Raw genomic sequence first — 26,898 nt, forward strand, 5'->3', positions numbered from 1 at the left:
GTGTGCTGTGAGCAGAAAACAAATCAAACCAACACAGCTCAGGGGACCCTCGGCCATGGGATCGGTGAGCAGGCTGGGGTGCTTGGAATTGTTTGGAGCAGCAAATCGGGTGCGAGTGGATGTGAAATAATCATAAATTAGTCGTCCATTTATATGCTAAATACTTTTGTCCACATCCGGGCCCTCACGCTCGGAACGACCAAATGGCGCCCGTGCATGAGTGCTAGTGAGTGTGGAATGGTGAAGTGCGCGCGTGAAGGAAACCCATTTTCCGTCTAGCTGGATTTCTTCGACGATCCAAACCAAGCCGAATGCTTTTCAGCTTAATGTCATCGTTTCAGCTCGAAATCAGCTTTTCGCTTCACAATCACCATCCGAGCGTCATCACCATCATCATCCTCATCATCGTTCACGTCCTCGACATTGGGAACAGGATTATCGTTAGTGAGTGGAAAGGTTGTTAGCCGTTTGGCAAAAAAAAAGCGGAAGTTCGCGTCCGTGCCGCTTTTTTGCAGTCGGGTTTACCAATGTTTACCTCTGCGTCTCATCGAACATGGTCACGGACGGGCTCGATAGGGCAACACGTTTAATGTGGAAATATCCCCGGGAGTAGCGATCTTGCTGAGAAGTGAATAACAATAATTCCCTTCCGGAGAAAGGTCGACAAAGTAACGCGCCGAATGGAAAGGAATTATTCCGTAGCTGGTCTACGGAACACTTCCCGAACCCCATGACTACCTTTTGCAGAACCTCGGTTAACGATTGATATTGTAACTTTACGTTCACCCCGCAGTCGGCAACCATTAGCGAAGGCTGGAGAAAGTTCTCACTTCGCCGAATAGGATAGGCGGTTGGTTGGCGAAGAAATTGAATTTCACCGTTCGTAAGTCAACTTGTGGGAGTGACAGAAAATGGTTTGGGCTGTGGAACTGAAAGATCGGAAATGCTCCTACGAAGCGTACGGGTCATGAGGGATGATTTTTTTGAAAGATGTTTGTCTGTTTAAATGTTGCAGTATTTTAATCCTCTGCCAGTGATCTTCCTCATTGAGTTGTGCTCTACATCGGAGCATGGAGCCCACATTTTGTGATATGATGCAAAGCGAATGTTTTGTCATACACACTGGTCATGGCGTGGTGTATTAGCCGTTAAAACATATTCTCAACATTTTGCAAGCAACATTTTCTCAACAGTTTCACTGTTAGCTGTGCGAACTGCTTTCGATTCGACTTTCGATTAAGTTCAATGGTTCGACTTTTAAAATTCAATAGTTGCATAAATTCTTATACATTTTATTTCTGCTCTGCTCGCACAGATTTCTTCGGTGACGAACATACATCCTCCATTTTAATATCAACCTCCCTTTGATTTTCCTCAGTGTACTGATTGGGTAGAGCTAGTTCCTTCTGCTCCACTACTTCTGTATCTTGGTGCTTACGGTCTATCGGGTCTATCGGTGCTACTGGGCGAATCATCATCATTCATCTTGCTCTTTATCCAAGCTATGTTAGTTTGCAGGTCTTGAAGAAGCTCCTCGATTTTCGTTAGCCGCCCGATATCACTCTTCAGCCCGTTAAGTTCAGACTCTGGATTGGATTCGTCACTATCGAGCATTTCTGCGTCGCTGCTTGGACTTTTGAGCTGTATCAGTCGTTCCAGGTACGGTTTGTCACTTTCCTTGCAGCAAATGCCTTGTTTGAGTTTATAGTTTACCTTGCAGGAGCGGTCACTGTCATGAATCACCGATTTGGACACATTTCGAAACAGTTCGTCCAGATTTTTGCAATCCCAATCGTTGTGCGATATTGTGAGGTTTTGGAGCATGTTTATGGAGCTGAGCTTGAGCTTCACGATCGCGTTGTGATCGAGATACAGCTCCTTTAGGGTATTGAACTGATCCTTGTTCGTTTCCACAACCAGTAGATGGTTGTGCCGGACATCGAGTGTCTTGAGTGTTCGGATAGGTGCGGAATTCAGGTTCAACGCCACCAGCCGGTTGTTAGACAGGTATAATTTCTCTAGACGGTACGAATTCTTGAAGTGATTGTCTGTTACCTTTTCTATCTCATTGTATGAAAGATCCAAAACGATCAGTCCGGAATAGCGCTTAAGCCATGCGATGTTTGTTAGATTGTTATGTTGCAAAAAGAGACTCTCGAGCTCTCCATTGCTTGGACCCGTCACTGTGTTGATGCGATTGTGCGAGGCATCGAGTCCGACCACAGCCACCGAGATTGCCAATGTCGTTAGCAAGTTGGAACTGACATTTGCCGAGATAAGGCTCGGAATGAGCGAAAGGTCAATGTTGGAGAGGTTATTGTTGGGCAATGATAGCTGCTTCAAATTTTTAACATTCTTGAAGGTATTATCATCGATTCGCCCCAGGTTGTTGTCCGCAATCGACAGTTCGATGAGATTAGATGTATTGGCAAAGATGTTCCATGGCAAATGCTCGAGGAGGTTCCGATCCAGCACCAACAATTCAAGAGACCTCATGTTATGAAACACACCATGTGGTAATACGCGAATATCGTTGAGGCCCAAATACAGTTCCCGGATGTAGATACCGTTTGTGAAGACGTTCGGTTCGATTTCCTCTATCTGGAGGTCAGTCAGATCGAGCTTCTCGACTTTTCTGAACGAGTCTAACAGTGTCTTCGGTAGCTTTTTCATGACTGATTTTTCGAATGTAATGTTTTTCTGGCTGTTACGCGTTGTCTCAACATCACCGAAGTAAGCACCGGGAGAACTTCTATCGATTGACACATCGCGAAATATACAATCGTAGCTCGGATTAGATTCACTGCAACTGTACCGCGAGCTAGATTCACTAAGGACAGTTTGCTTTTGGTTTCTGTCGAAGCTAGTATTAGAATCCCTACAATTTTGCTTCTGCCCTCTGAGTGCAATCCTTGGGTATGCCTTGTAGCTTGGATAACTATACTCAGCAGTAACGAAACTACAGGTGAATAAAACACTACACCAAGGGAAACAGTTGAAATAAAACCGTAAGTGATCTTACACGCCCAAGTTTGGCAACTGTAGAAACGACTTTACCTTAAAAGTGATAAGCTGTACAGCCAGCCCATTGCAGCACGGAAATTCGGGAACTGTACGGCTCGAACGAAAGATTGAAACTAAGCACAGTTCCCAAAGACGAAATCTCTTTAAATACCCATTCGCAGATAACAACCGAGTTTTGAGTTGTAAAAAGAAAACCTGTAGAGCGTTGTGATCTCTAACGTAGCCTTGCAAAGTTGATTATTCTATTTTTTGAAGTGCTAATGTTTGGTAGGATTTGAGACTGATCAGGCTGTTTCAGCCTGATAACCTACGCCATAGACGCTGTCACTTGGTTTAACTTTACGGGTCAATTTCGTGGAACTATTGTCGATGCGTGTATATATTTAATGCTGCGATTAGTAAGTAGCCGACTGTACAGTATTTTGTGGAGTATTCAACAGCAACAATGATAGCACGAAATTGACGCATTCTGTACAATCTTTAACGAACCATTCGTAAATTTCCGGCTAATAGTATCTCCCTTCCCTCACGCTCACTCTTTTTCAAGTTCTCACTGTTCAGCAGGCCTTCCTGAAGGTATCGCTGTTTCGAACTAAGTATTCCATCGTACATCTTGTTCATCTTACGGCTAGCATTGCAATCAAGCTGGTTTGTGATGTCCAAAACATTAAACAATACACATAACACATAACATAACACTGTGTTTCGAAAGGCGACAGTAAAACTATATTTTTTTGTTTCGATATTCCAAGAAATCGTTTGCAGTAAAACATGACGATAACCACGCCAACACCACGAAATGTCAGGTGATTCAGTGACCATGTGCTTTCAAGCATTTGCATTTCTGGAAAGCATATCCATGCAAAAACCATACTAAATGGCACGTGTGCATCACAGTGACAAATTAAGCTGAAGTTGTAGAACATTGTGAAAATCATTTCCTACAGCAAATCATAATTACGCCTCCCAGTTTTGCGCATATCATGCGCGTGTGTTGAGTGTTTCGCAGTGATTAGTGATTGTTTGCATTTGCAACTACAACCGGTACTATCGATAACGCGCCTGTTGCCAGTGTCGCTGCCGTTACGACTTGCACACCACCGGAACCGGGTGGTGGTGCTGAATGTGGTGGGAAAATGTGGCTCGAAAAGCTCGTGCTGGTGTACTTGCTCACACTGTTCAACTCGCTGGATGGATACTTTCTGGATAATCATCACCTGCAGAGCAATGGCCGCCATCGAAGGAAAGGTAAGTCGCCTCTTCAAATGTCAGCACAAGACATATCGATGATACGATGTGAAGACGATTCCGGTATACTTGGCAAAACTAATTTGCCCAAATATTATTGGAGGATAATTCATACCAATTGAAAAAACTTCAAACATGACAGTTGAGAGTAAGAGAAGTTCACTTAGTACGCTTAAACCTGTTTCCATCTGGTTGTGCTGGTTAAGCATTGGCAACCGTAAAGAATTTTCCCACTAGCGATGTTATATCGATTGATTGTTCCATGCCCAAGCTCCCGTTCGAAGAGAGTCTAACCTTACCAAACATAGAACCCATCGAAACTGAACGTTGGATCTTTAAGCACCCTTCTTCAACAGCCCAGGGGGTTTCGGCCGGTCCGAGCTTAATTAGTTTAGGATAAACAATTTAAACGTCACCGGGGTTCATTATTTTCCGTTTTTCCCTCAGCTTGATGGGACAGGGCGGAGAAAGTGACAAGTTGTGTTCCGTTCACCGGTAAAGTGACACGAAGCGCTTTTTCCACTGTTCACCTCGCGCCCCGTCTTCCCACCATCCCACCTGTTTTCCTATCCGTACTTTCCGCGGCTGGTGTGATTAGGCGGACGCCTGCACGGTTGGGCTGAGAAGCAGTTCCAGCTCATTAAAATTTCCCTCCCAGGCCAAAACGCATCCCCTCCAATCCCTTACCCAATGCTTCGCTTTTAGGCCCTTCCGCTCGGTAGGTTGACTTTCATTGAGCTGCGGAAGACTTATTGGATAAATTAATTACATTTCGGTTTTCTCCCGAACCGTGGCCTGGCGTTTGGAATCGCGCAGACCAGAAAGGGACAAAGGAATTGTTTTTTTTTTTATTTATTTCGAGAAACGTTGCTTTTTGGGGCTTTTTTCCCTACCATACAGCCTATGTCTTGGGGTTTGTGCGTGCGTTTTTTTCCCGCTTCCCTGTGAAGCGCAACTTGCTACTTTGCGTCACGATTTCCATTGGCGCCAACACGGTGGCAACTTTTCGAGAGCTACTTTCGAGGAATTGGAAGACTTCGTGACCCGCTGGAGGGCGAGGGAAAAGTGTTTAATAAATTCACGATTCACGGGCACCAGGAGTTGATTGAAAAGTAAAAGTTTCCGTTTAATAAAGCCGGTTGGATTTTCGATGCTGTTTATTGTTTTTTTTCTGCCCACTTCTGCCAGCGTTGCGTTAAATATTTCTCGTTTTGCAGTTGAATTTGATTAGTGTGAAGTTTCGAAAGGCTCTTGGAGTGGATTGGAATTGTGATGATTGAATGCGCTATTATCTGGACTGTGTATTTCTCAAGGAGAATGTCACTGTGTGGAAATATAAATCAAATTATACAAAATGATACTAGAGCTGGTACATGGTTATCTGAACTAAATATACCTACCGGTTTTATAAAAAAGAACTGTTAAAATAGTCCCTTAGCAGTTTGTTATCGCAGAAAGTTATATCTTTTATACTTTGACTTCATTAATTAATTCAACAACATAGTGATGTCCTTCACCAAGCCGCATATAGTATTTATATAGTATAGTATGAAGAAACAAAAAAAAAAGATTTTTTTTGCATACCTTTAGGCTCAGACTTGAGCGCACAAAGCTGATCCATGAATAGGAATCCTTAACGTATTAGAATTATAAGATACACGTATTGTTCTATTTCTAATGCTACGAATAGCATTTGAATGTATCAATTAAATATACCTTTTTCGTAAATTGTTACATAGCATTTGCATACATATTGCATACGTGTAGGCGCTCAACTTCTACCTAGAGAATACGTTACGTAGGTTCGGACATGTCGCTTTTATTGAGCAATTGTGCTTCTTTATTAATCTTTCACTTGTTTACTTCAATCTTGTCCATTCGCAAAAGTCCATTGCCTGTACAATGACACTCATCAAAGAATGATTGGCTGTTCGAATAGTGTAAAACCACAATTTAAGATTAGTTTCCCTTTATGCTTCTGCCTGGTTAACGAGAAGAACCTGTACTAATGGCATTGATACAAAGCATCACAAACATAACTCGGAGAGTATGCCCTACATTGCTGCATCCAACTCCCTTGCACATGTAGCAGCTGAAAGATAAAGTTTCCGTGCCATCGTCCTCCGGCCTAACCACAGAAGCGTTTGTGGGCAATCAGGCTCGATTGCTGGCTAACAACTGACAACAAAACTCCAACGCCTCTTCGAATCACGCATGAAAGCGACGAGTGGTCGGGTGGTTGGGCTTTGGTTAGACATGAACGCAAAAATACAAACACAAAACAAACCTGGCCCTACACGTCCCATTCCATCCCCATTGCCTTGCCTCTTTGCACAGCTGTTCAAGAGTCGCAAGAATTGCAAGACTCTGGAATCGTTAATTCACAATGGAGAACGGGTATTGACAAGGCAGTGTGGGGAGCAGGTGGTAAAGAAAATGTGAAAAACTTCAACCAAACTAGCTTTTGTTGGGGCGTTCGAGTTACACCCCGTATCATTGAACCAGATCGGGCTCGGGCTTGGGCTTTACTGCATGGAATGGAAAAATTAACATCAGCCGTGTCGATCGGGAAAGAGTCAGAAACGAGCGAGGAAGGGCTAGTTCACCCCATGAAAAACTCTATTACACATCCTACAACCATCGTGCCGATGGTTGAATGAGACCAGCCACTGCTTTTCTTCCTCGAAGTTACTCGAGCCTGTTGGGTTGCGGGAAAGGACAAGTTTCCTGCACATGACTTTAGGAAAGTGCGCACAAACAGTCGGAAAAGTTGACGCTGAAACCTTGGCTCGCTATTGTTTCGTGTTGCCGAACACGGTTTCCTTTCGGTTCCCCGCGAGGGGAGGGACACCGGCTGCGTGGCACACATTGGGAACATTTCCTATTCCGGATTACGTGCGCGACGAGCCATCATAATGTAGTGTGGTACGACTCTTGGGGTATGAAGCTAGCCAAACCTACCGTGAGCGCATGGCGGTACTTGGGCCACCATTGCATCGGCAAAGGCAGGAGCAGGGCAAGTGGTTGTAGCGCGAGAAACTTTCCCAATTCTGTGTGCCCCACCGGAAAGGCCACACACACAACGATGAAACCGGCGAGGCCAACCGATGGAAGATGCAGATTGTAGAATTTTGATAGTATGTAATGAACATGTGTAAAATGGGTCAAATGGTGGCCATCAGCCGAAGCCTAACTCCAGGCGTGCGGATTGGTAAGGTTAGTACCTTCTGGTGTGTGTGTTTTTTTTAATAATGTCCCACCAGAAAGTCGGTCGAGCCAAATGCGAAAAAACAAAACCGTGAGAGATAGATACAGCGACGTTTCATGTTGTCATCGTGAGGGATTCAACTTTTCCCACGTGTGGGAAGGTTGGATGGCGAAATATGGGAAGCACTTTATAGTGGCCCATTTCGAGCGATTTCAAAATTGTGCTGAGAAAGTTTTTCCTTGTGAACAAATTATACACACACACACACACACACACACACACACACACACACACACACACACCCAAAGACACACGTGGAAAATGGTGAATGGTGAGGCAAAAAATCTCTCCAGTCAGCCGTTTTCCGGTTTAGCTTCCGCCTGTTCCAAGGTTCGAATGTGTGCGACAATTTCCCATTAAGAGACAGTTCGAAAGGAACGATAGAATGTCCCCGAAAATGGTTTTCATTTTTTCTCCTGCAATACCTTCTCATGGTGAGTCACTTGAAGAGGGTTTTGCCAACGCTATCCACCATTACTGTATGCAGATGACATTCCGCAAAAGGTTTACTACATTGCCTCCCGGACGGTAATGGAAGCGGGTCTGAAAGAGTGGTAAAAATGTCCCTTACGGAATGTAAAACTTATCCTACGGAAAGGCGAATAAAAAGGCTAAAAGACCACTTCCCCGTACACTCGCTGCAACCGCTCGAACGAACCAGCGGCAGTAATTGACACGATAACCTCCGGTGGTGTCCCGGTGTGGCGTAGGGCGTTTTGAGGCGTTGGCTTAGGGATGGGAATTGGAATTGCAATATTTTGCCCCGAAACCCCTCCCCCTCTAAAGTGAAGGCCCATCATGACAGAATGTGTGGCTGCAAATTGTTTCTAAAAACTCTTCGGCCCGAACTCCATTAGCGTAAATGGTGTTTGAGCATGATGTTCGCCGCATGTTTGCATGTTCGGCTCATTATTACGTCCCGTTTGCCAACGTTCCAACGAAAGCAAGAAAAAAAACCCCCCACAACCCGACGATCGCTCAATTTATTCACATTCATCAAGGGTTTCGAATTTCTTCCCTCTTTCTTTTGGGGCTGAGGCATTTCGACTGGGGTGGTTTTGTGTGTGGAAATGTGGGGTGATTTTATTCACCGTGCGTTGCGTAATGCGCTCCATTACGCAAAAATTCAAATCACATTTTGGCCTCATGTTTGTTTTGTCTAATACCATATTGCAAAACACATCACAACTGGGATGTACGAATTTTCTTTCCCTGTTTGTTGTGGAACTGGTTCGTGTGCATTTGCTAAAGACTATCAATCTCGCAGCTAATCGCATCGCGCGTTCGAACAATTCAAGCGACGGAACAGCGTTGGTAGCGCTTTCACACGTAACTAAATCGATTTGTTCATCCACCGCCATCGCTGGCGTTCATTTCATGCTCGAACGCTTGCATTACCGATTTGCTGGAATTCGTCCATGGGTAGCATCGACATCAGGATGGCAGGGAACGGAAGGCGCAATGAAAATGCAGAACACCGAATGATTGCACGATCAACGTTTCTTTGCTTTTCTTGCTTTTCCCAACCAACGCGTTGGAATTAGCTCGAGAAGCTACGAGTAGTACATGTAACAAAACGCCAAGGATAAAGGTACAGTGACATCCCGTTGGAACCGGAGGCAGCGGAAATAAAACGTAGCAACATAATCGACGTACGGTGAAATTGATTGCAACGTCATGGCGGACAAAAAATCCGTCCAGGATAGAGACGTATGTTTCGAGCTCGATTCTTGTACCACGAAAATTAAGCATAATGGCTTGGGACGTTGCTGACTGTCTTTAAACGAATGCTTCAGAAATCTTTCCAACTGATTTATACCCTTTACTTTGTCAAACTTTAACAATGCCAGATACACGGCTTGAACGAGCTTTTTCCAGTGAAATGCCCGCAGCGGGCGTGAACATAGTGCACATTGTCAATGAAGGAAACCCATTTTCCGTCTAGCTGGATTTCTTCGTCGATCCAAACCAAGCCGAATGCTTTTCAGCTTAATGTCATCGTTTTAGCTCGAAATCAGCTTTTCGCTTCACAATCACCATCCGAGCGTCATCACCATCATCATCCTCATCATCGTTCACGTCCTCGACATTGGGAACAGGATTATCGTTAGTGAGTGGAAAGGTTGTTAGCCGTTTGGCAAAAAAAAAGCGGAAGTTCGCGTCTGTGCCGCTTTTTTGCAGTCGGGTTTACCAATGTTTACCTCTGCGTCTCATCGAACATGGTCACGGACGGGCTCGATAGGGCAACACGTTTAATGTGGAAATATCCCCGGGAGTAGCGATCTTGCTGAGAAGTGAATAACAATAATTCCCTTCCGGAGAAAGGTCGACAAAGTAACGCGCCGAATGGAAAGGAATTATTCCGTAGCTGGTCTACGGAACACTTCCCGAACCCCATGACTACCTTTTGCAGAACCTCGGTTAACGATTGATATTGTAACTTTACGTTCACCCCGCAGTCGGCAACCATTAGCGAAGGCTGGAGAAAGTTCTCACTTCGCCGAATAGGATAGGCGGTTGGTTGGCGAAGAAATTGAATTTCACCGTTCGTAAGTCAACTTGTGGGAGTGACAGAAAATGGTTTGGGCTGTGGAACAGAAAGATCGGAAATGCTCCTACGAAGTGTACGGGTCATGAGGGATGATTTTTTTGAAAGATGTTTGTCTGTTTAAATGTTGCAGTATTTTAATCCTCTGCCAGTGATCTTCCTCATTGAGTTGTGCTCTACATCGGAGCATGGAGCCCACATTTTGTGATATGATGCAAAGCGAATGTTTTGTCATACACACTGGTCATGGCGTGGTGTCGTCGGCTGGAATGCATAGTATTAGCCGTTAAAACATATTCTCAACATTTTGCAAGCAACATTTTCTCAACAGTTTCACTGTTAGCTGTGCGAACTGCTTTCGATTCGACTTTCGATTAAGTTCAATGGTTCGACTTTTAAAATTCAATAGTTGCATAAATTCTTATACATTTTATTTCTGCCCTGCTCGCACAGATTTCTTCGGTGACGAACATACATCCTCCATTTTAATATCAACCTCCCTTTGATTTTCCTCAGTGTACTGATTGGGTAGAGCTAGTTCCTTCTGCTCCACTACTTCTGTATCTTGGTGCTTACGGTCTATCGGGTCTATCGGTGCTACTGGGCGAATCATCATCATTCATCTTGCTCTTTATCCAAGCTATGTTAGTTTGCAGGTCTTGAAGAAGCTCCTCGATTTTCGTTAGCCGCCCGATATCACTCTTCAGCCCGTTAAGTTCAGACTCTGGATTGGATTCGTCACTATCGAGCATTTCTGCGTCGCTGCTTGGACTTTTGAGCTGTATCAGTCGTTCCAGGTACGGTTTGTCACTTTCCTTGCAGCAAATGCCTTGTTTGAGTTTATAGTTTACCTTGCAGGAGCGGTCACTGTCATGAATCACCGATTTGGACACATTTCGAAACAGTTCGTCCAGATTTTTGCAATCCCAATCGTTGTGCGATATTGTGAGGTTTTGGAGCATGTTTATGGAGCTGAGCTTGAGCTTCACGATCGCGTTGTGATCGAGATACAGCTCCTTTAGGGTATTGAACTGATCCTTGTTCGTTTCCACAACCAGTAGATGGTTGTGCCGGACATCGAGTGTCTTGAGTGTTCGGATAGGTGCGGAATTCAGGTTCAACGCCACCAGCCGGTTGTTAGACAGGTATAATTTCTCTAGACGGTACGAATTCTTGAAGTGATTGTCTGTTACCTTTTCTAGCTCATTGTATGAAAGATCCAAAACGATCAGTCCGGAATAGCGCTTAAGCCATGCGATGTTTTTTAGATTGTTATGTTGCAAAAAGAGACTCTCGAGCTCTCCATTGCTTGGACCCGTCACTGTGTTGATGCGATTGTGCGAGGCATCGAGTCCGACCACAGCCACCGAGATTGCCAATGTCGTTAGCAAGTTGGAACTGACATTTGCCGAGATAAGGCTCGGAATGAGCGAAAGGTCAATGTTGGTGAGATTATTGTTGGGCAATGATAGCTGCTTCAAATTTTTAACATTCTTGAAGGTATTATCATCGATTCGCCCCAGGTTGTTGTCCGCAATCGACAGTTCGATGAGATTAGATGTATTGGCAAAGATGTTCCATGGCAAATGCTCGAGGAGGTTCCGATTCAGCACCAACAATTCAAGAGACCTCATGTTATGAAACACACCATGTGGTAATACGCGAATATCGTTGCAGCCCAAATACAGTTCCCGGATGTAGATACCGTTTGTGAAGACGTTCGGTTCGATTTCCTCTATCTGGAGGTCAGTCAGATCGAGCTTCTCGACTTTTCTGAACGAGTCTAACAGTGTCTCCGGTAGCTTTTTCATGACTGATTTTTCGAATGTAATGTTTTTCTGGCTGTTACGCGTTGTCTCAACATCACCGAAGTAAGCACCGGGAGAACTTCTATCGATTGACACATCGCGAAATATACAATCGTAGCTCGGATTAGATTCACTGCAACTGTACCGTGGCCATTTTTGAATTCCATTTAACGGCCGTCCTCTGGGTGCATTCCTTTCGGGTTGCCTGTGGTATGCCTTGTAGCTTGGGTAACTATACTCAGCAGTAACGAAACTGCAGGCGATTAAAACACTACACCAAGGGAAACAGTTGAAATAAAACCATAAGTGATCTTACACGCCCAAGTTTGGCAACTGTAGAAACGACTTTACCTTAAAAGTGATAAGCTGTACAGCCAGCCCATTGCAGCACGGAAATTCGGGAACTGTACGGCTCGAACGAAAGATTGAAACTAAGCACAGTTCCCAAAGACGAAATCTCTTTAAATACCCATTTGCAGATAACAACCGAGTTTTGAGTTGTAAAAAGAAAACCTGTAGAGCGTTGTGACTTCTAACGTAGCCTTGCAAAGTTGATTATTCTATTTTTTGAAGTGCTAATGTTTGGTAGGATTTGAGACTGATCAGGCTGTTTCAGCCTGATAACCTACGCCATAGACGCTGTCACTTGGTTTAACTTTACGGGTCAATTTCGTGGAACTATTGTCGATGCGTGTATATATTTAATGCTGCGATTAGTAAGTAGCCGACTGTACAGTATTTTGTGGAGTATTCAACAGCAACAATGATAGCACGAAATTGACGCATTCTGTACAATCTTTAACGAACCATTCGTAAATTTCCGGCTAATAGTATCTCCCTTCCCTCACGCTCACTCTTTTTCAAGTTCTCACTGTTCAGCAGGCCTTCCTGAAGGTATCGCTGTTTCGAACTAAGTATTCCATCGTACATCTTGTTCATCTTACGGCTAGCATTGCAATCAAGCTGGTTTGTGATGTCCAAAACATTAAACAATACACATAACACGTAACTATGTTTCAAATGGCAAGAGTAATACAATCATCAGATTATAGATTCCAATGAATCTGAGCATATGTGATTTCACATCCCTTGGGTATGTTGCATTCAGGAATAGCTTCTAACGTATGGATTCTAGCGAGAGGACACAGAATTTAACAACGAGATACTTAAAATTTACAATAACATATTCTCGATCTACGATCAACCTCTTTTGTTGTGTTCTCTTATACATTCTGCAAAGACAAGACCTTCACTTTTCAATGAAATACACACAATGTATTGATGGTAAGTACAATGAAACAAAGAACAAATATTCACTTTACGGTTCTATATCAAGCTAGAAATCCAAAGCATATCTTCGTGCTATTTGTTGATGTTGGAAGCTTTTGAATTTACACTCACATGCCAACACATATTGGAAGCAGTTCAGCAGTTACTTTACCGATCTATTTGTTGAATAACATTAATAACAATTAAGGCTGCATTTTCAGGGTAGCATAATCAAAGCAAATAACTTAAAATTAATTTCCCTACTCATATAGCATCGCTTTTTTTCGAGTTACAAATATTGTTTTTCCTGCCCGGAAATTCCCCTACAAAATTTTATCGAATTTACGCTCAACGCTCATATTTCCCTCAAAGTGTAAATGGTGAAAAAATACATTTTACAGCGAAAATATGAAAGACGGAATGCTTTGGGCAGAAGTTTGCAAAGTTATGCAAACGAGCCAGAAACTCTTATTAGCATCTTACCGATGCTTGTGCAAGCGGTGTCATTTTCGATCGGGCGTAAACTAACTAATAAGAAAGAGCGATCGGTGCAAAATCTGCCAGCACAGAACCCATTCATCCTGTTACGCCTGAAAGCATTTGCCAGCGAAAGTGACGGAAAAGCTTGCGTGAAGGATCATTTTGCGAACCTTCCAAACGTTGGGAGTAAGTGTAATTCCCAAGGGCTCGAACGCCTTGCGTTATTTCCCCGTTTCTGATTCACGCTTCGGCGCATCAAATGACGTAAACGTGATGAACTGGCGGGCATAGTGTAATGATTTTCCAATCATGCACAGAGTAAGATGTCGAGCTAGTTGTTCGTTTTGCACGTGGAAGTGATGGGTTTCGAATTACATCTAAAGCTGCCGCAGTACACATAAACACACGGAAGGAAAGTTCTATTTTGAGTCACCCATGCAAACGCGCTAGGGACACCGCACCGTTTACGGGCGTTGATGGGGGTAATGTAATGGGAAAGCGTTTAGATTACAGTATAACAGCTGATTAATTAATAACATTTCCCTCTATTCCTAAACACTTGGCACAATCCGGCAAGAGAGCTACGATAGCGTACCGTTCGCTACCGTCGCACAAGACGTTTAGATTAGATGTTAATTGGATCAAATGTAATTGTGCTAGGGGTACAGTTTCTCACCGAACGGGAACTGCTGGGTTGAAAACCGTACACCCACTAACACGTTATGAAGCGTTTTTCACTGAAACCACGTGCAACAATCTCCGACAAAATCTGCTGGCTCCACTCGGCATCAAAACGAGAACCCGCTTTCGCAAACGACAACCATCTTTTACGCTCCAAAAGATCTCGATCCTCCTTTACGCGGGGTCGTTCCGGTCGATTCGTCGTTTTGTTTTCGCTCTCATCTCCTCAAAACTTTCGCCTGCGCTGTTCACCGTGCCATGCAAAGAGCCAACCCCCCCGGGGGGATGTTTCCCGGGAACATTGGCATCGTTGCGAGCAAAGGTAGCAGCGAGTTTTCATAATTGGAATAATTAAATGGTTTTCGGATAGTTGTGAGTACTCGTGGCCCGGATGCCTTTCGGGTACGGGTGTCGGCTTAGATGCGAGAACATGTGTCCTTTCATGGTGAGCGGGTCTGCCGAGGGTGTTTTGCTCCGTTCAACATGTGTGATAGATAAATCATGTATTAGCCGTACCCTATTACGGGTGTGAAGCTACCAGGCATCCCGGGGATGGGTTGAAATAAGTTTTAATGAGCTATTCTGATCGTCTTGGGTTCGTCTACCAGCTGGTACCTGTTTTCCTGGGGATGCCGGTTACGCATATTGTGTAGGTAGTAGAAAAACAAATTGTTTGATTAGTGTATTTAAAAAATGTTAACAGTCTACTTATACACCGGAGTAATGCTCACATTATACATAGGACCTCAACTGATATTTCATTTATGAAATAGTAAATGTTAACCTTTTTAAAATAGTTTTTTTTTATATTGCCATATATGAAATCTGTCCAACATCGTACAACATTGAACATACTTAGACAAACTAACAAACCTTCTTTACACTATTTACTAACTTTAATAGCTGCAAAAATTGAAAACGAAATAGTTGTACTTCAAAAAAAGTGTTTTAATAAGTTTCTTAATACAGAGAATTATGGAAGAACTATTACCAATATCCCATATATTTCCACGAAACTTGCGCTATTTACTAGAAGGTGTTTAGTAATAGCATGATAGATTGTGCATAATAAACGAGAAATTAACCCAACAATTAATAATTGCACAGCCCCATAAACAGGGCGCTTGTCTCAGCATGAATCTTTCTCCCCAAAGAAAAATACATTTATCTCCCGAGCTGTGCTTCTAGTCAGCATGGTCGTACCACACCCGCGCAATAAATCTTACCGGCAAAAAAAAAAAAACAAAGTCAACTGGCCCTCCCAACGTATCCGATGTCCGGCCGTATTTTGTTCCACTTTGTCACACCGCCTCATATGTATCCTTATCAGATACGCCATACACATTGTACGTGGCGCGGCGTACGCATCCAGTTGACCTCCCTTTTTTGACACGAGCGGACAAGTCATCCCGCAGGGCGAAAATCTTCCGTATTAATTGCATACGGCATCTAATCACCTTTCTGCCTTACCCCGTCATGTCTGGGCAGCTTTGCCTTTCCATCGCATGTTTCTTTTCTACCGCACGAGACAGCCAAGGCTTTGGACATCTTCTCCCGCCTGGTGTCAACGTTAAAAGCAAAAAGACCCACAAAGTGTGTACACAGAACACTTCACAAATGTGATACTCAGCCCGAATCGCGCCGGGCAACGGCCGGGTGGCGTGCTGATGCTGGCGGACTAGTTTATTGGCCTTTGTCGTTGCGTGCGTTCCCAATTTATCTTTTCCAGCCGACTGGATCAACAATGTCGGTTTTGAGGTCGGCGCACTCCGTGTGCTGGAGTGTGCACTGAAGTCATCAAAAGGTCGGGCGTTGGGGTTTACGGGAATGGATTGCTGGCCCATCAGTCACGGCCGCCCTGTATCGATGGGAAATGGAGATAACAGTGAAAAGCGGCCGAAGATGCTTCGGGAGCACTAAAGGTTCCGGCAAGGAAGGACAAGTAAGATGTTGCATGTAGCATGGCCTGCTGTGCTGAGCGAAAACGTCCCAATCGCTATCGATTTGTTGACTGTGTACAGGGCAGTTAAACGAACGCTCTTCTCATCAGCATCTTCTTTTGCTTTGTTGGCCTTCTTTCTACCCCTTCCAAAGACCGAAGTTGTTTTCCATCTCAATATTATTGCAGCTGGGAAAACAAATCTTCCTCACTTTCTTTCACTTGCTTTTCCTTCCGAGAAAGCGTCGGTTGTCCGTTTTTCCTTGATGTTGCGCGTGTGTGTGTGTGTGTGTTATGGGCAAAAGATGTTTACCCTTAGTGGTCAATGTTCAAGCAAGGAGCACATTTATCAAGAAGTGGTTTCTGCTCCCTAAAGCACTGATCCCGAACCGTATCCAGCGTTTATGGCGATGAGTTACAAACAATTTATATTTTCTCTACCCGGAGGCTATGGTACGTTGTAGTTAGAAGACTGATTATCCGTAAAATAAAGAAAACACAGCTGCACTAATCGCATCTTGGGATGCGTAAAATGGTTTCGGTTAGCTTTTAAAGCTTCAGGGCAAATAATTACCGAGGTGTGAATATGGATTGCTTCGAAACAATCATTTGCAGCTTTCATTTGAGTGATTTAATTAGAATTACAGTGTTTCGAAGACTTTTGCCAAACAAAAGCAAAGTTTGAATCAATCGTAGCCTTTTGAAGATCCTCCAAAATAATTTTCAATCATTGCACGTCCTCACGCTTTTAAGTTTGTAGGTGGAATACATCCTGTGTTTTGGTACTCGTGCTGCGCTCATGATGGCGGAAAGATCAAGCAATAGGTAACGGGCTTTTAGAATGTCGAATAATTCATTCGAAAAGGTTGTCGAAAATTACCGCTCGCGGAACGCTTTCTTTTGTGAACTTCAAAGCTTTGCTTGAAGAATCTTCTCACGTACTTTGATAAAAGATTGGAAGATGCTTTTCTTATCCACTTTTTTGTTGTTACTGCTAACGACGAAAGGTAGAAAAGAAAGTTTAAAATCCATCAATTATAACCCTAATACCGGCTGCTCACGCTGACATGACCGAGGATCGATGTTCCAACTTTGAAATCTGGTAACAAAACCCACACCGCGTGGCTGCCGATGCTGGTGCCAATGAAAGCCGTCGGGCTTTCCAGCAAAATCGAACGGGCACCCAACCCATCCGCTAGTTGAAAAGCGTACGGCCGTTTTTCCCGTGGATCAGTGTGAAAGTTTCCGGTCAAAATGCGCACCAACCCAGCCCCACTACCAGGCGGTTCCGTTACAGCTAATCTTCCACTTTCGATCTGGGCTTTTCGTCCGATTCCGATCCGAAGGTTAGGGTAGCGTTGGTTTCTGGAAGGTGATAAGCCTGGCTGGCACCATTCAGTGGCCATCTTTGGTCAGCCAGCCGGTAGAGTTACACTGGCGGGTGAAAATGGAACAAGGTGCGTAAGAAACTTTCTCGCCCAACGGAACTAACCGAAAGGATAAGGACGAATTTTTCAACCCCCGCCGCCAATCCCATGTTTTACACTTGGAGGAATATTTTTCGCCATCCCCGGTTTTTTGCTGCGCTTGTGCACCCCTGACAGCCGGGAAGAAGGGTCTCATTGGGTTTTGTTGAAAGTTCAGATATTTATAGCACAAAGGGATGTCTCAGGGAACTCGTTTCCGGGAAAGAGGTTTCTCGGCAGCAAGATGGGCGATAGTGGCACACCGTTTCTTTCGAGTTTTTATTCACAGCTCGGGGGGGAGAGAGATATTGTCCGCTGACCTTTGCCTTCGCTCTGTGAAGTAACATTATCAACGACATTTGTATGCTAATGAATTGAAAGATTTGCCTGTCAAAGGTCGCGAGAGTTCGGGAGAGGGGGGGGGGGGGGGGGGGGATCCTGGGATGGCTAAACGAGGTGACAAATTTTTCCGATCCTATTCGGATACAGTTTTATGATATCCGGGACGGTGGCATTCCTTAACAGATGACTCGTTCGTGTGGAAAAGTGGGTCATATTTTAACGTTGCCCGCTAAATTGTGAGTTTTCGATTTGCCTGCAAAGATAATTGTGAGAAAAATAGGTTTAGAAAGAGGTTTGAACAAAAAAAAAACAGTTTTATGTTCTTCGAAAATCTTTTTGGGTATTTTGTGATTATTCATGTATTATTGTGATTTATTTGTGATGAGTACCTAAAAGCATCAAGGTTTGTGATTGTTTTATGTTTTATTTTTGTTATGACTTGATTACGAGAGGTTTTTGTTTGTTATGGCACAAATCGGTATTTAATGAAGCATGTCCATCAACTGAACAGCTTCTGTAAGCAAAAGTTACAGAATTGGCTTTACATCGATCGGTGATCAGTGATCAGTGAGTTGTAGCAGGTAGCGGAGTGAGTTAGAATAAAGGCTTCCATGTTTAGTTTTGGATGCTGAGAAGTATTAAAAACGTTGCAAAAACTGCCATACTTGCTCGTTCACCTACATCACCACATTTGTAGTGTATGGTACAACCAAGTAGGTCCCAGCGAACCTTATTGTTGTGTTATGATTGATGGCTGCCACCGAAGCATTCATCAAAAGAGCATGAATAATTTGAAATTTACATACTCTAATCAATCAGAGATTATATTATGTTTTCGCAAGCAACCTCCCCCCCCCACCCTGCCTCCCCTCCCTTGAAATGATAAGCTTATATACTTATGTCATTTTGAAAGGATTCATTCAAAAAAAAACCCAAACTAACGTTAAACAACCTAACGCAACCCTCATTTAACACGAACGATGAGTTAGTAGTATGAAGTTAAATGAGTTTGAAATAAAGCTTGCCCTTGTTGAAATTCATATCGACCAGTTTAATGCACATACCGCTGAGTCACTCCTGTTTTGGCAGATTCAATTTATGAGATCAGCATACATTTCGAGCGAAAAGCACGGAAACTGTACAGAAAGCAGTAGAAGAAGGGAAAAAACACCTCCAAACCAGAACACACCGAGGCCCGGAACGAGTTACCATACTTGCATAGGAACGTTGTTGCAAGATTAGAATTCATTACACTGCTCCTCGGGCGCGTTTGGTTTGGCACGGACACTCGGTACGAAACGGGAATGCACGGGATGAGCAGATGATATTGTAGCAATAGCCAGCCGTAGCCATCCCAGCTGCAAAGATCAGCATATTTTTGGTACGGGGCCGTATGGAATAAATAAATGGAATCCCATTCACAACTTTTATGAGCATCGTTTGCATGGTCGTGCAGCTGTGAAGATGATGCTGATGGTAAGCCAAGAGCCAGCCTCGAAGCGTGGCAGAGAAAGAAACAAAAAACATGCACTCGTTCTTAATGGACGAAAGGGTGCGCGAACAGTGTGGCGTGTGGTGGTGGAAGTGGAAGAATGGGAGGGAATCGGAGCTCGGTCGGAGATGGTGACTTATTCTTATGTGAATGAAGCTGAATAGTGTATTAAATGCAAATCAACTGGACGGCGAAGATATGGAAATTCCTGCAGCTTTCCGCCTTGTTTTCGTTGGAGAATTATTGTTGAAATTTAAACACAAACTCTGCACAATGCTTTTTACATCATCACCACCACGATGAGTTCCTATTTTATGCATCTAAAATGTTGAAAGGAAAGAATAATTTTCGTACCATTTTTGTGAGGAGAGAAATCTACGTTCTTATTCGCGAAAAAAAAAACAGACTAGCTTCATGAACCCTGAACTGCAATCACTGCAGTCGCTGCACGTCCGTGCGGAAGCAGCTGGATCAACCGCTTATCGAGCATATTGACCGCATCTTCCGGTCGTACTGTTCATTACCATCGAGCGAACCGCAAACGGCAGCAAAATGAACGACGCGGCCAGTCGCAAACCAATACAAAACGACTTCACACCAGCTTGTCCCGTTCCCGGGATTGTTTCGGTCGTGTGCCATATACAAATGGCAATGGCAGGATAATGTGGTTTGCTATTTATTGCCCACCGTGTCGTCCACTCGGTCACGATGGTGTTTGTGTTTTGTGCGACCGTACACAAAACGTCGGCCATAAAGTTTCTTCCCGCTGCTTTCTTATGCCAAGATAAAATGTACCTTTCCTTGCTTCCCTTTTGGGGACGAGCGGGCGGGAAAACAAAGCCGATGTGAGGCTCATGAAACATTCACCGGTTTACTTTCTTGGCATGGCAGGAGAGGCCTTTTCCAGCCGCACAAAAACGCGTCACAGGGCGCCACGGTCCACGTTGGGGCAATCGATATCGTATGCGTCTCGTGTACTGCAGCCCCTCGGTGCTTTGGGGTGCGATTTTTTTTTTACGTAGTGGGACATTGCTGCCGCTGTATCCGAGGCGTTAATAATTAAGTAACATTTGTATGAAAATTTATTCCAATCACATCACCGGCCCACAGGCATTACGTTTTGTGCACCCGTAACCGCCTGGTCATGGTGCGGTGACGACACTCCCGGTTTCGGTGAGTATTTGTAAGAAAATCTGATGATGCGCAAACGGAATCTGCTTTCTGTATGTGTGTGTGTCTGTGTGTGCATGTGGTTTGCGGTTTTATTTTGTGATTGAAGTGATGAAAGAGGGTAGTATAGAGGAAAAGACAGAAAAGAAAATCGCGGGAGAAGAAGGAAGTAATATCCTTTCACAGGGGAAAAAAAGTATGCTGGAAAGGATGAAAAGGGATGGCCCATAAAACGGCATGGTACATAAAACCACAAATTCAATTTTAGCTGCTTTAAGTACAGATACACACACGCACGAAAAAAAGGCACCGAATAAAGCGATACAAAAAAGAATAAGTAACATAAAGGCGAAAAGGCATGGCTTAGGCTCGAGATAAAAAAAATGGTCCACCCCCCCCCCCCCCCCCCCCTGCACTGTCAACAATGACCCTCTTCCGGAACATATTTTTCATCAACCAATTTTCTTCCCCGTATGGAAATGGATCACCGGTCCAGCCCTGTGTGTTGTGCCTTCGCTTCCACCGATCACAATTATGACGAACGATGATGAGGTTGCAGCCAGTGTACACAATCCCGAACGGTTCCATTGTGGCCGGGGGGAAAAAATATGTATATAATGGAGACGCCCAGTCAGCCACGGCGTATGAATGAATGCGAGATCAATTTTCCCGCTCGTTTGACCCAATCATCATTCGAGATGATTAACTTTCGTTCACTCATCACGCTAGATCATCCGATTTGCTCACTCGCCTACTCTGTGCCGTCTTGCACATTCAAAGTTTTCTTTTTTTGTCGCCTAACTTTGCCACAGATTTCGGGCCAGTGGGGAGGCAAAAATAATGTCATTCTGTTCACTTTCACTAGGAGCTATCCCTTTTCCGCCATCCCGCAAAAGATGATAAGATTTATGAGTTCATCCTTTTTTTTTGTCTTCTGCGTTTGTGTGTGTGTGCACCAAGACAAGTGAAAGTGACTCTCACGTTTTGAGAAGTATGATAAATCTTCATTCGCCACTCTCACGTCCGGTCGTTCTTTGGTCACGTTGGCTATGGATTATGCTTTACAGCAGGGTTTGCGACCCTCCTCGGGAAAAGATTTCACTTCCAACCGAGGCACGCATATTTGGCGTTATTAAAGGAAAGGGATCATACTTTGTCGCTAAGAAAAACCGGATGAGAAAGTGCAAAACGGCGAAGTGGCAATAAAGAGAAAGCTGCATGAAAAGTATATGACATGAAACGTTACTCTTCGGGATTTTTTATAATCGAAGACAAAAACATGGCACGGACGGCATATTTTTCTTCGCTGGAAGTTCTGCTTGGTGAGCCACGAGTAAATATGATGAATAGCGGACAACACTGGTAGGAGAAAAGCGAATGACTTTTAAAGCCGTAGCAGAAGACCTATACTCACGACTTTGAAGAAAGGTAAACTGGTAACATGTCACGCGATCCCATAGCGTGTGTACGGATTTGGATGTTCCCAATTTATTTACTAGAAAATTCTGTTAACGATGGGACGAATATATGGAACATAATAGATTTAGGAAGCAAATCATAATAAAACATCCTGTGTTCACGTTTGATAATTTTATTGATGGACGTTAAAGTTTGTGAATTTTGGCCATCTTTTCTGTCGATTGTACTTTTTTCATGCGCTTTTGCTGTTTATGGCCTTTGCTTGTTTATCTTTTCTAACTGCGTAATGAATTCTATTGTATAAGTCAACCCTTTTATGACGAATTTAATCCGTTCCAGCGTGTTCACTCGTTACCTGGGATGTCAAATGGACTAAGCTCATCAGTTACGATAATATACGCTGTGAATGCATCCCATGCTGTCAACATTTTCGGAATGGCATCGATTGATTAGGGATTTGGTTCTTATTCTGATTTGGTAGCTATTTCCTTAAGATGAAGAACTCCATCAATTCTTCCGATGAACTCGGATTTAGGACTTTTCCATGTGTATTTACGTTTCAAGCTCTTCTATGAAATTGTCCCTTCAAAGGGCCATTTTCGTAGTATTTAGATGTGCTCTGTGATGTGGCTGTATGAAAATTAGTTCTTCATAAAACTGCTCTATTTGAACAGACTTAAAACACAATACTTAATATTTTAAAGAACTTCAAAAAAAAACAAATTACCTACAAATTATGTAACTACGAACACAAAAATTCGAGTCCATTAATTTAATAACATTTTTATAAACTTCATCAAGCGGCATTGTTATGTAATGTAATTATACTTTCAAATCGTCTATTAACTTTTGCCCTCAACAGGATCACTGCTTTCCAATTTGCAAACGCACGTATCTAATGGCACAACTAGTTAGCAAGTGTCAAACCGCGAAAGTGTCGTCACAAAAAATCAACCAGGAGGACACCATTTTCTCTTCACTAAAATAAAATTGCCCCGATTGAAACGACTGAAACACGAACCATCCACTTTGCATTCGTTTGCGTTATCATCTAATTAAAATTTGTGATTTTGCTTACAACTCTACCATTAATTAAAAACTTTTGCACAGCTTGGTTTTGCCCTCTCCGCACATGCACTGCATTATGCAGACACGAAACAATTTTGGGCTGCGCACTGGTTTACGTGCCACCCGCAATTCTGTTGTTTCCCTCCTTTGAGTTTGCATAAAAAAAGGATCTAAGTATCTTACTTTTTGTTGTATTTCGGTTGCTATCTTTTCGTTGGTGTTGTTTTAAAAGAAAGTGTAAGGGCAGGAAACACCATGCAAGTGGTGCGCTTTACTGCAACCAAACGGTCAAGTGGTTAACGCGTGTGCCGGAGGGAGAACGCGCTGGGTCGCGCGTTGTTACGCGGAACCGGTCCCATCATCCTCCGGAGAGTGCTTCATTAAAAGCGAATTTCTTAATTTCACTCCAGAATGGCTCCCAAATCAACAATTTAGAGCAACGGCGTAGCCTCCGGTACGCCTGCTGCTCGGTACGCAGGTGTGTGGTCACTGCCATTCGTTTGCGTGTGATGGAGGGATGAAAAAAAACACCCACCAGCTGTAGCATCCCTCCAGGGGACAGGGGAAGCGTAAAGTAGGGGGAGGGGGGATGATAAGACACAAGGAGTAAGATAAGTCAGTGGTGGGTCGGGTGGTGTGGGTTGCCGCTCACTTAAGTGTAGCTTGGAGGGTTGCTGGCTGATGTTAAAGTTAAGCCATCCACTGTGAAGCATCGTCCATCGGCGAAATGAACATGAATTTTCATTCCCGACGTTCTTACATTCAACTTGGGTGGGATGGAAAGAAGCAGCAGTGCAGACCGAAAAGCAGTGCTCGGGATGCCCCAGATGACATCAAGCTCTGCATAATTTATTACCTTCGCTTGGAAGCTGCCGCAGCTGGAAAGAAAACGGAATGCTTTCACTTGCCGCAGTGCTCTAGAGTACGGCAGTTGTTAGTGAAGGTGTTAGTCGAGCAGACACTTACCTGGTGTACGTTTGAATGGGTCATAAAATAGAACCATGTTTCGTATCAATCATACACCAGTGGAGAAACAATCGTCTCGTATGTAACTGGCAAATTTATATGCTACCCATAAGCCTTCCCCGTACCATCGGCACATTCTTCGCCAACTTCAGCAGCAGAGTCTTCTCAATACTAAACACGAATAAATTCCTTTGACTGACTTCGAGAAATGCACCCTGCCTGCGAAGCCGCCCGGACGCCACCCAAGCGCCGGGTTGACACCGTGTGGTATAATTTATGGTGACAGGAAAACAATGAATCAATTACTATTGTTGCATACATTACGGTAACTGTGTGAGTCTAACGGGATGACAAATAGGTTCTCAGTGAGGGTGAAAATGTGCCCCGGGCATCGATCGTTATGACACGGACCGGTGGGGGGTAAAAGTTAATGTTACCCCCAAAACGCCGGATGACAAATAGATTGACGTGACAGTGTGGTAGGAAGTAATAAGTGTATCCGGCCGGGCGGCCGTGCGGGAACAGATGGCACAGTGTACAGTGTTTGATGGATGTAATAAGGGGGTCTGGGAATGTGTTTTCGATTGTCAGTTCGATTTACGTTTGATTGGCTGATTAATTATGTTGATTGTTTATTGTGTTAGAACGCCGTACATTTGGGCAATATAAATTTTAAAGCAGTAAACATACAATACACAGGATTTTCTTTTTGCGAATTTCGCGGCGGATCAAAAGGTAGGCGGAGTAGGCGGTCGCCTGGGGCCTCGTCGTGTTGGGGGCCCCAAACAATTTGTGCAGATTGTGCGATTTTTGGAAATTTAACAGCAGAGTTAATTTATAGCACAAAATCTAATTAAAAAGGTAGAAAATTGATCGAAAATATCCTTGGTATCTTTGAATTTTATATATCCTTGGTTATATAAAACATTTGTTTCTATTTGATTAGGTATATCGGTCCGGTTACACGGCTACGCAAGAGAAGAATGCAGTGCATTCAAACTCCTTCTTCTTTATCGGCACGACATCTTCAGGATGCTTAAGCCTACCATTACTTGTTTTTTTTTTACTTTATTTACCCGTAGGATAGTCAGTGCTGCGTACGGAGGTTTGGTGGGCTAAATGAAATTTTTCCGTGGTCCTGTCTTGTACAGACCGACTGCGCTACCAATACACCATCTGGCCGCCCCGTGAACCCTTATATGCCCTTTTACTTCAACCTATTCATGTATTCTATTTTTTGAACTTTCCGTTTGATGTTACAACCTCATGGTTCTTGGAATACTATTTCTGTTTTTCTTGAATATTACTTATTCGAAGCTGGATTGTAGGTCCAGCTTATGTCCACCCATCCCAAACTGTCCAAACACTTCATCATATCCCCGTGTAGAATACTGTTCAAACTACATTGTTGTAATCTCGGTAACATTTGCATCGTTGTTAGACTGAAATTGATCTAAAATTTCCAATTCTAAATCCATACGGTTGAAGATCATCACCGCGAAATCGTTGATCTAAATTAAAAAAGAACACGAAAAAAGATACTTGAAAAAATTAAGTATCCATTGATATAAAAACGATGTATTCAACGAAGCACCTATCATAGTAGTCTTGGTAAAACATTGCCGTGCGTGCTGAAAGCGGTCTCGTTTTTTTGCATTGAAAACTCAGTTTGTTTGAGAAAAATTAGTGAGAGTTTTGTGGTGTTGTAAACCTATAATTTGGTACTGAGTATCAAATTGTGCCTGAGGAGCACATAGTGTGTTTCATATTGATGTAAATGTGCAAGTGTAAATGTGACGAAATGATCGCAAGTGTCTTCACAATGACCGAAGAGATCGGCCCAGAAATTCATGGATTTCTTGACGCACGGACAACCGATCTTGACTTGGAGCATCAAACTTAATATGCGAAAATCAAGCGAACGATAAAATTTCACATTAATATGTGCAGGGCCACGAGAGTTGACAAAATGCTGACAAATTTGTCCAATAACCAAATCAACTGGTCAACTGTGAAAACCATTATACCGTTGCCGCGCACACAATTGTTTTCAGATTTTCGATACCAGGAGAGCATGTTTTTCAAGAGGTGGAATAAATTTGCGCTGCAGGTGAAATAACCTACAGCGTGGAATAAATTTGCCCATCAATATTGCATTGCATACTATCAAACCCGTGAGAGTGTTCACTAGTTTAAGAAAAATGGATGAAACGGAGAACATCCTTCATTTCGCTCAAACTTTCCATGGGCTGGTACGAAATTCCATACAAAACCCGCTGTTTTCAGATTCCCGATACCAGGAAAGCATCCACGGAAGAGGTAGCACCTTGTACAGTAATTTTGCTCGAAAACCGCCTAAAGGTATGTAATGTTTAAACACTAACTATCCCGTTGGTCGTGAAAAATTTCTTCGAAAACCGCCGAAAGGTATGCAATTTTTAAACACTAACTTTCCCGTTGGTCGTAAAAAATTTCTTCGAAAACCACCAGTTTTCGAATGTATAGTACCAGGAGAGCATGCACGGAAGAGGTAGCACCTGGTAATTTTGCCCGCCTAAAGGTATGCAATGTTTAAACACTAACTTTCCATACAAACCAGCTGTTTTCAGATTTCCGATACCAGGAGAGCATGTTTTTCAAGAGGTAACACCTGGTACCAGCAGAGCAAGATGGCGCCCAACAATTCATGAAAAGTTTCATGAAATATTTC

General features: G+C 43.4%; 2 protein-coding genes across 2 annotated transcripts in view; one reads left to right on the top strand and one right to left on the bottom strand.

Moving 5' to 3' along the window:
• Positions 1-1,434: 1,434 nt before the first annotated feature.
• On the bottom strand, positions 1,435-2,673 carry LOC128303078 (chaoptin-like). Its single transcript, XM_053039932.1, has one exon. It carries the CDS (start codon positions 2,671-2,673, stop codon positions 1,435-1,437), a length of 1,239 nt encoding a protein of 412 aa, XP_052895892.1.
• A 1,487-nt stretch (positions 2,674-4,160) lies between these two features.
• LOC128304656 (titin-like) overlaps positions 4,161-26,898 on the top strand; it is a 53,295-nt gene continuing 30,557 nt past the window's right edge. The window contains exon 1 of the mRNA XM_053041866.1: positions 4,161-4,272. Within this exon, the coding sequence (XP_052897826.1) occupies positions 4,161-4,272 (112 nt within the window). The remainder of the gene's footprint in view (positions 4,273-26,898) is intronic.

This window comes from Anopheles moucheti, chromosome 3, assembly GCF_943734755.1.
Source record: "Anopheles moucheti chromosome 3, idAnoMoucSN_F20_07, whole genome shotgun sequence".
Taxonomy (NCBI): Eukaryota; Metazoa; Arthropoda; class Insecta; order Diptera; family Culicidae; genus Anopheles; species Anopheles moucheti.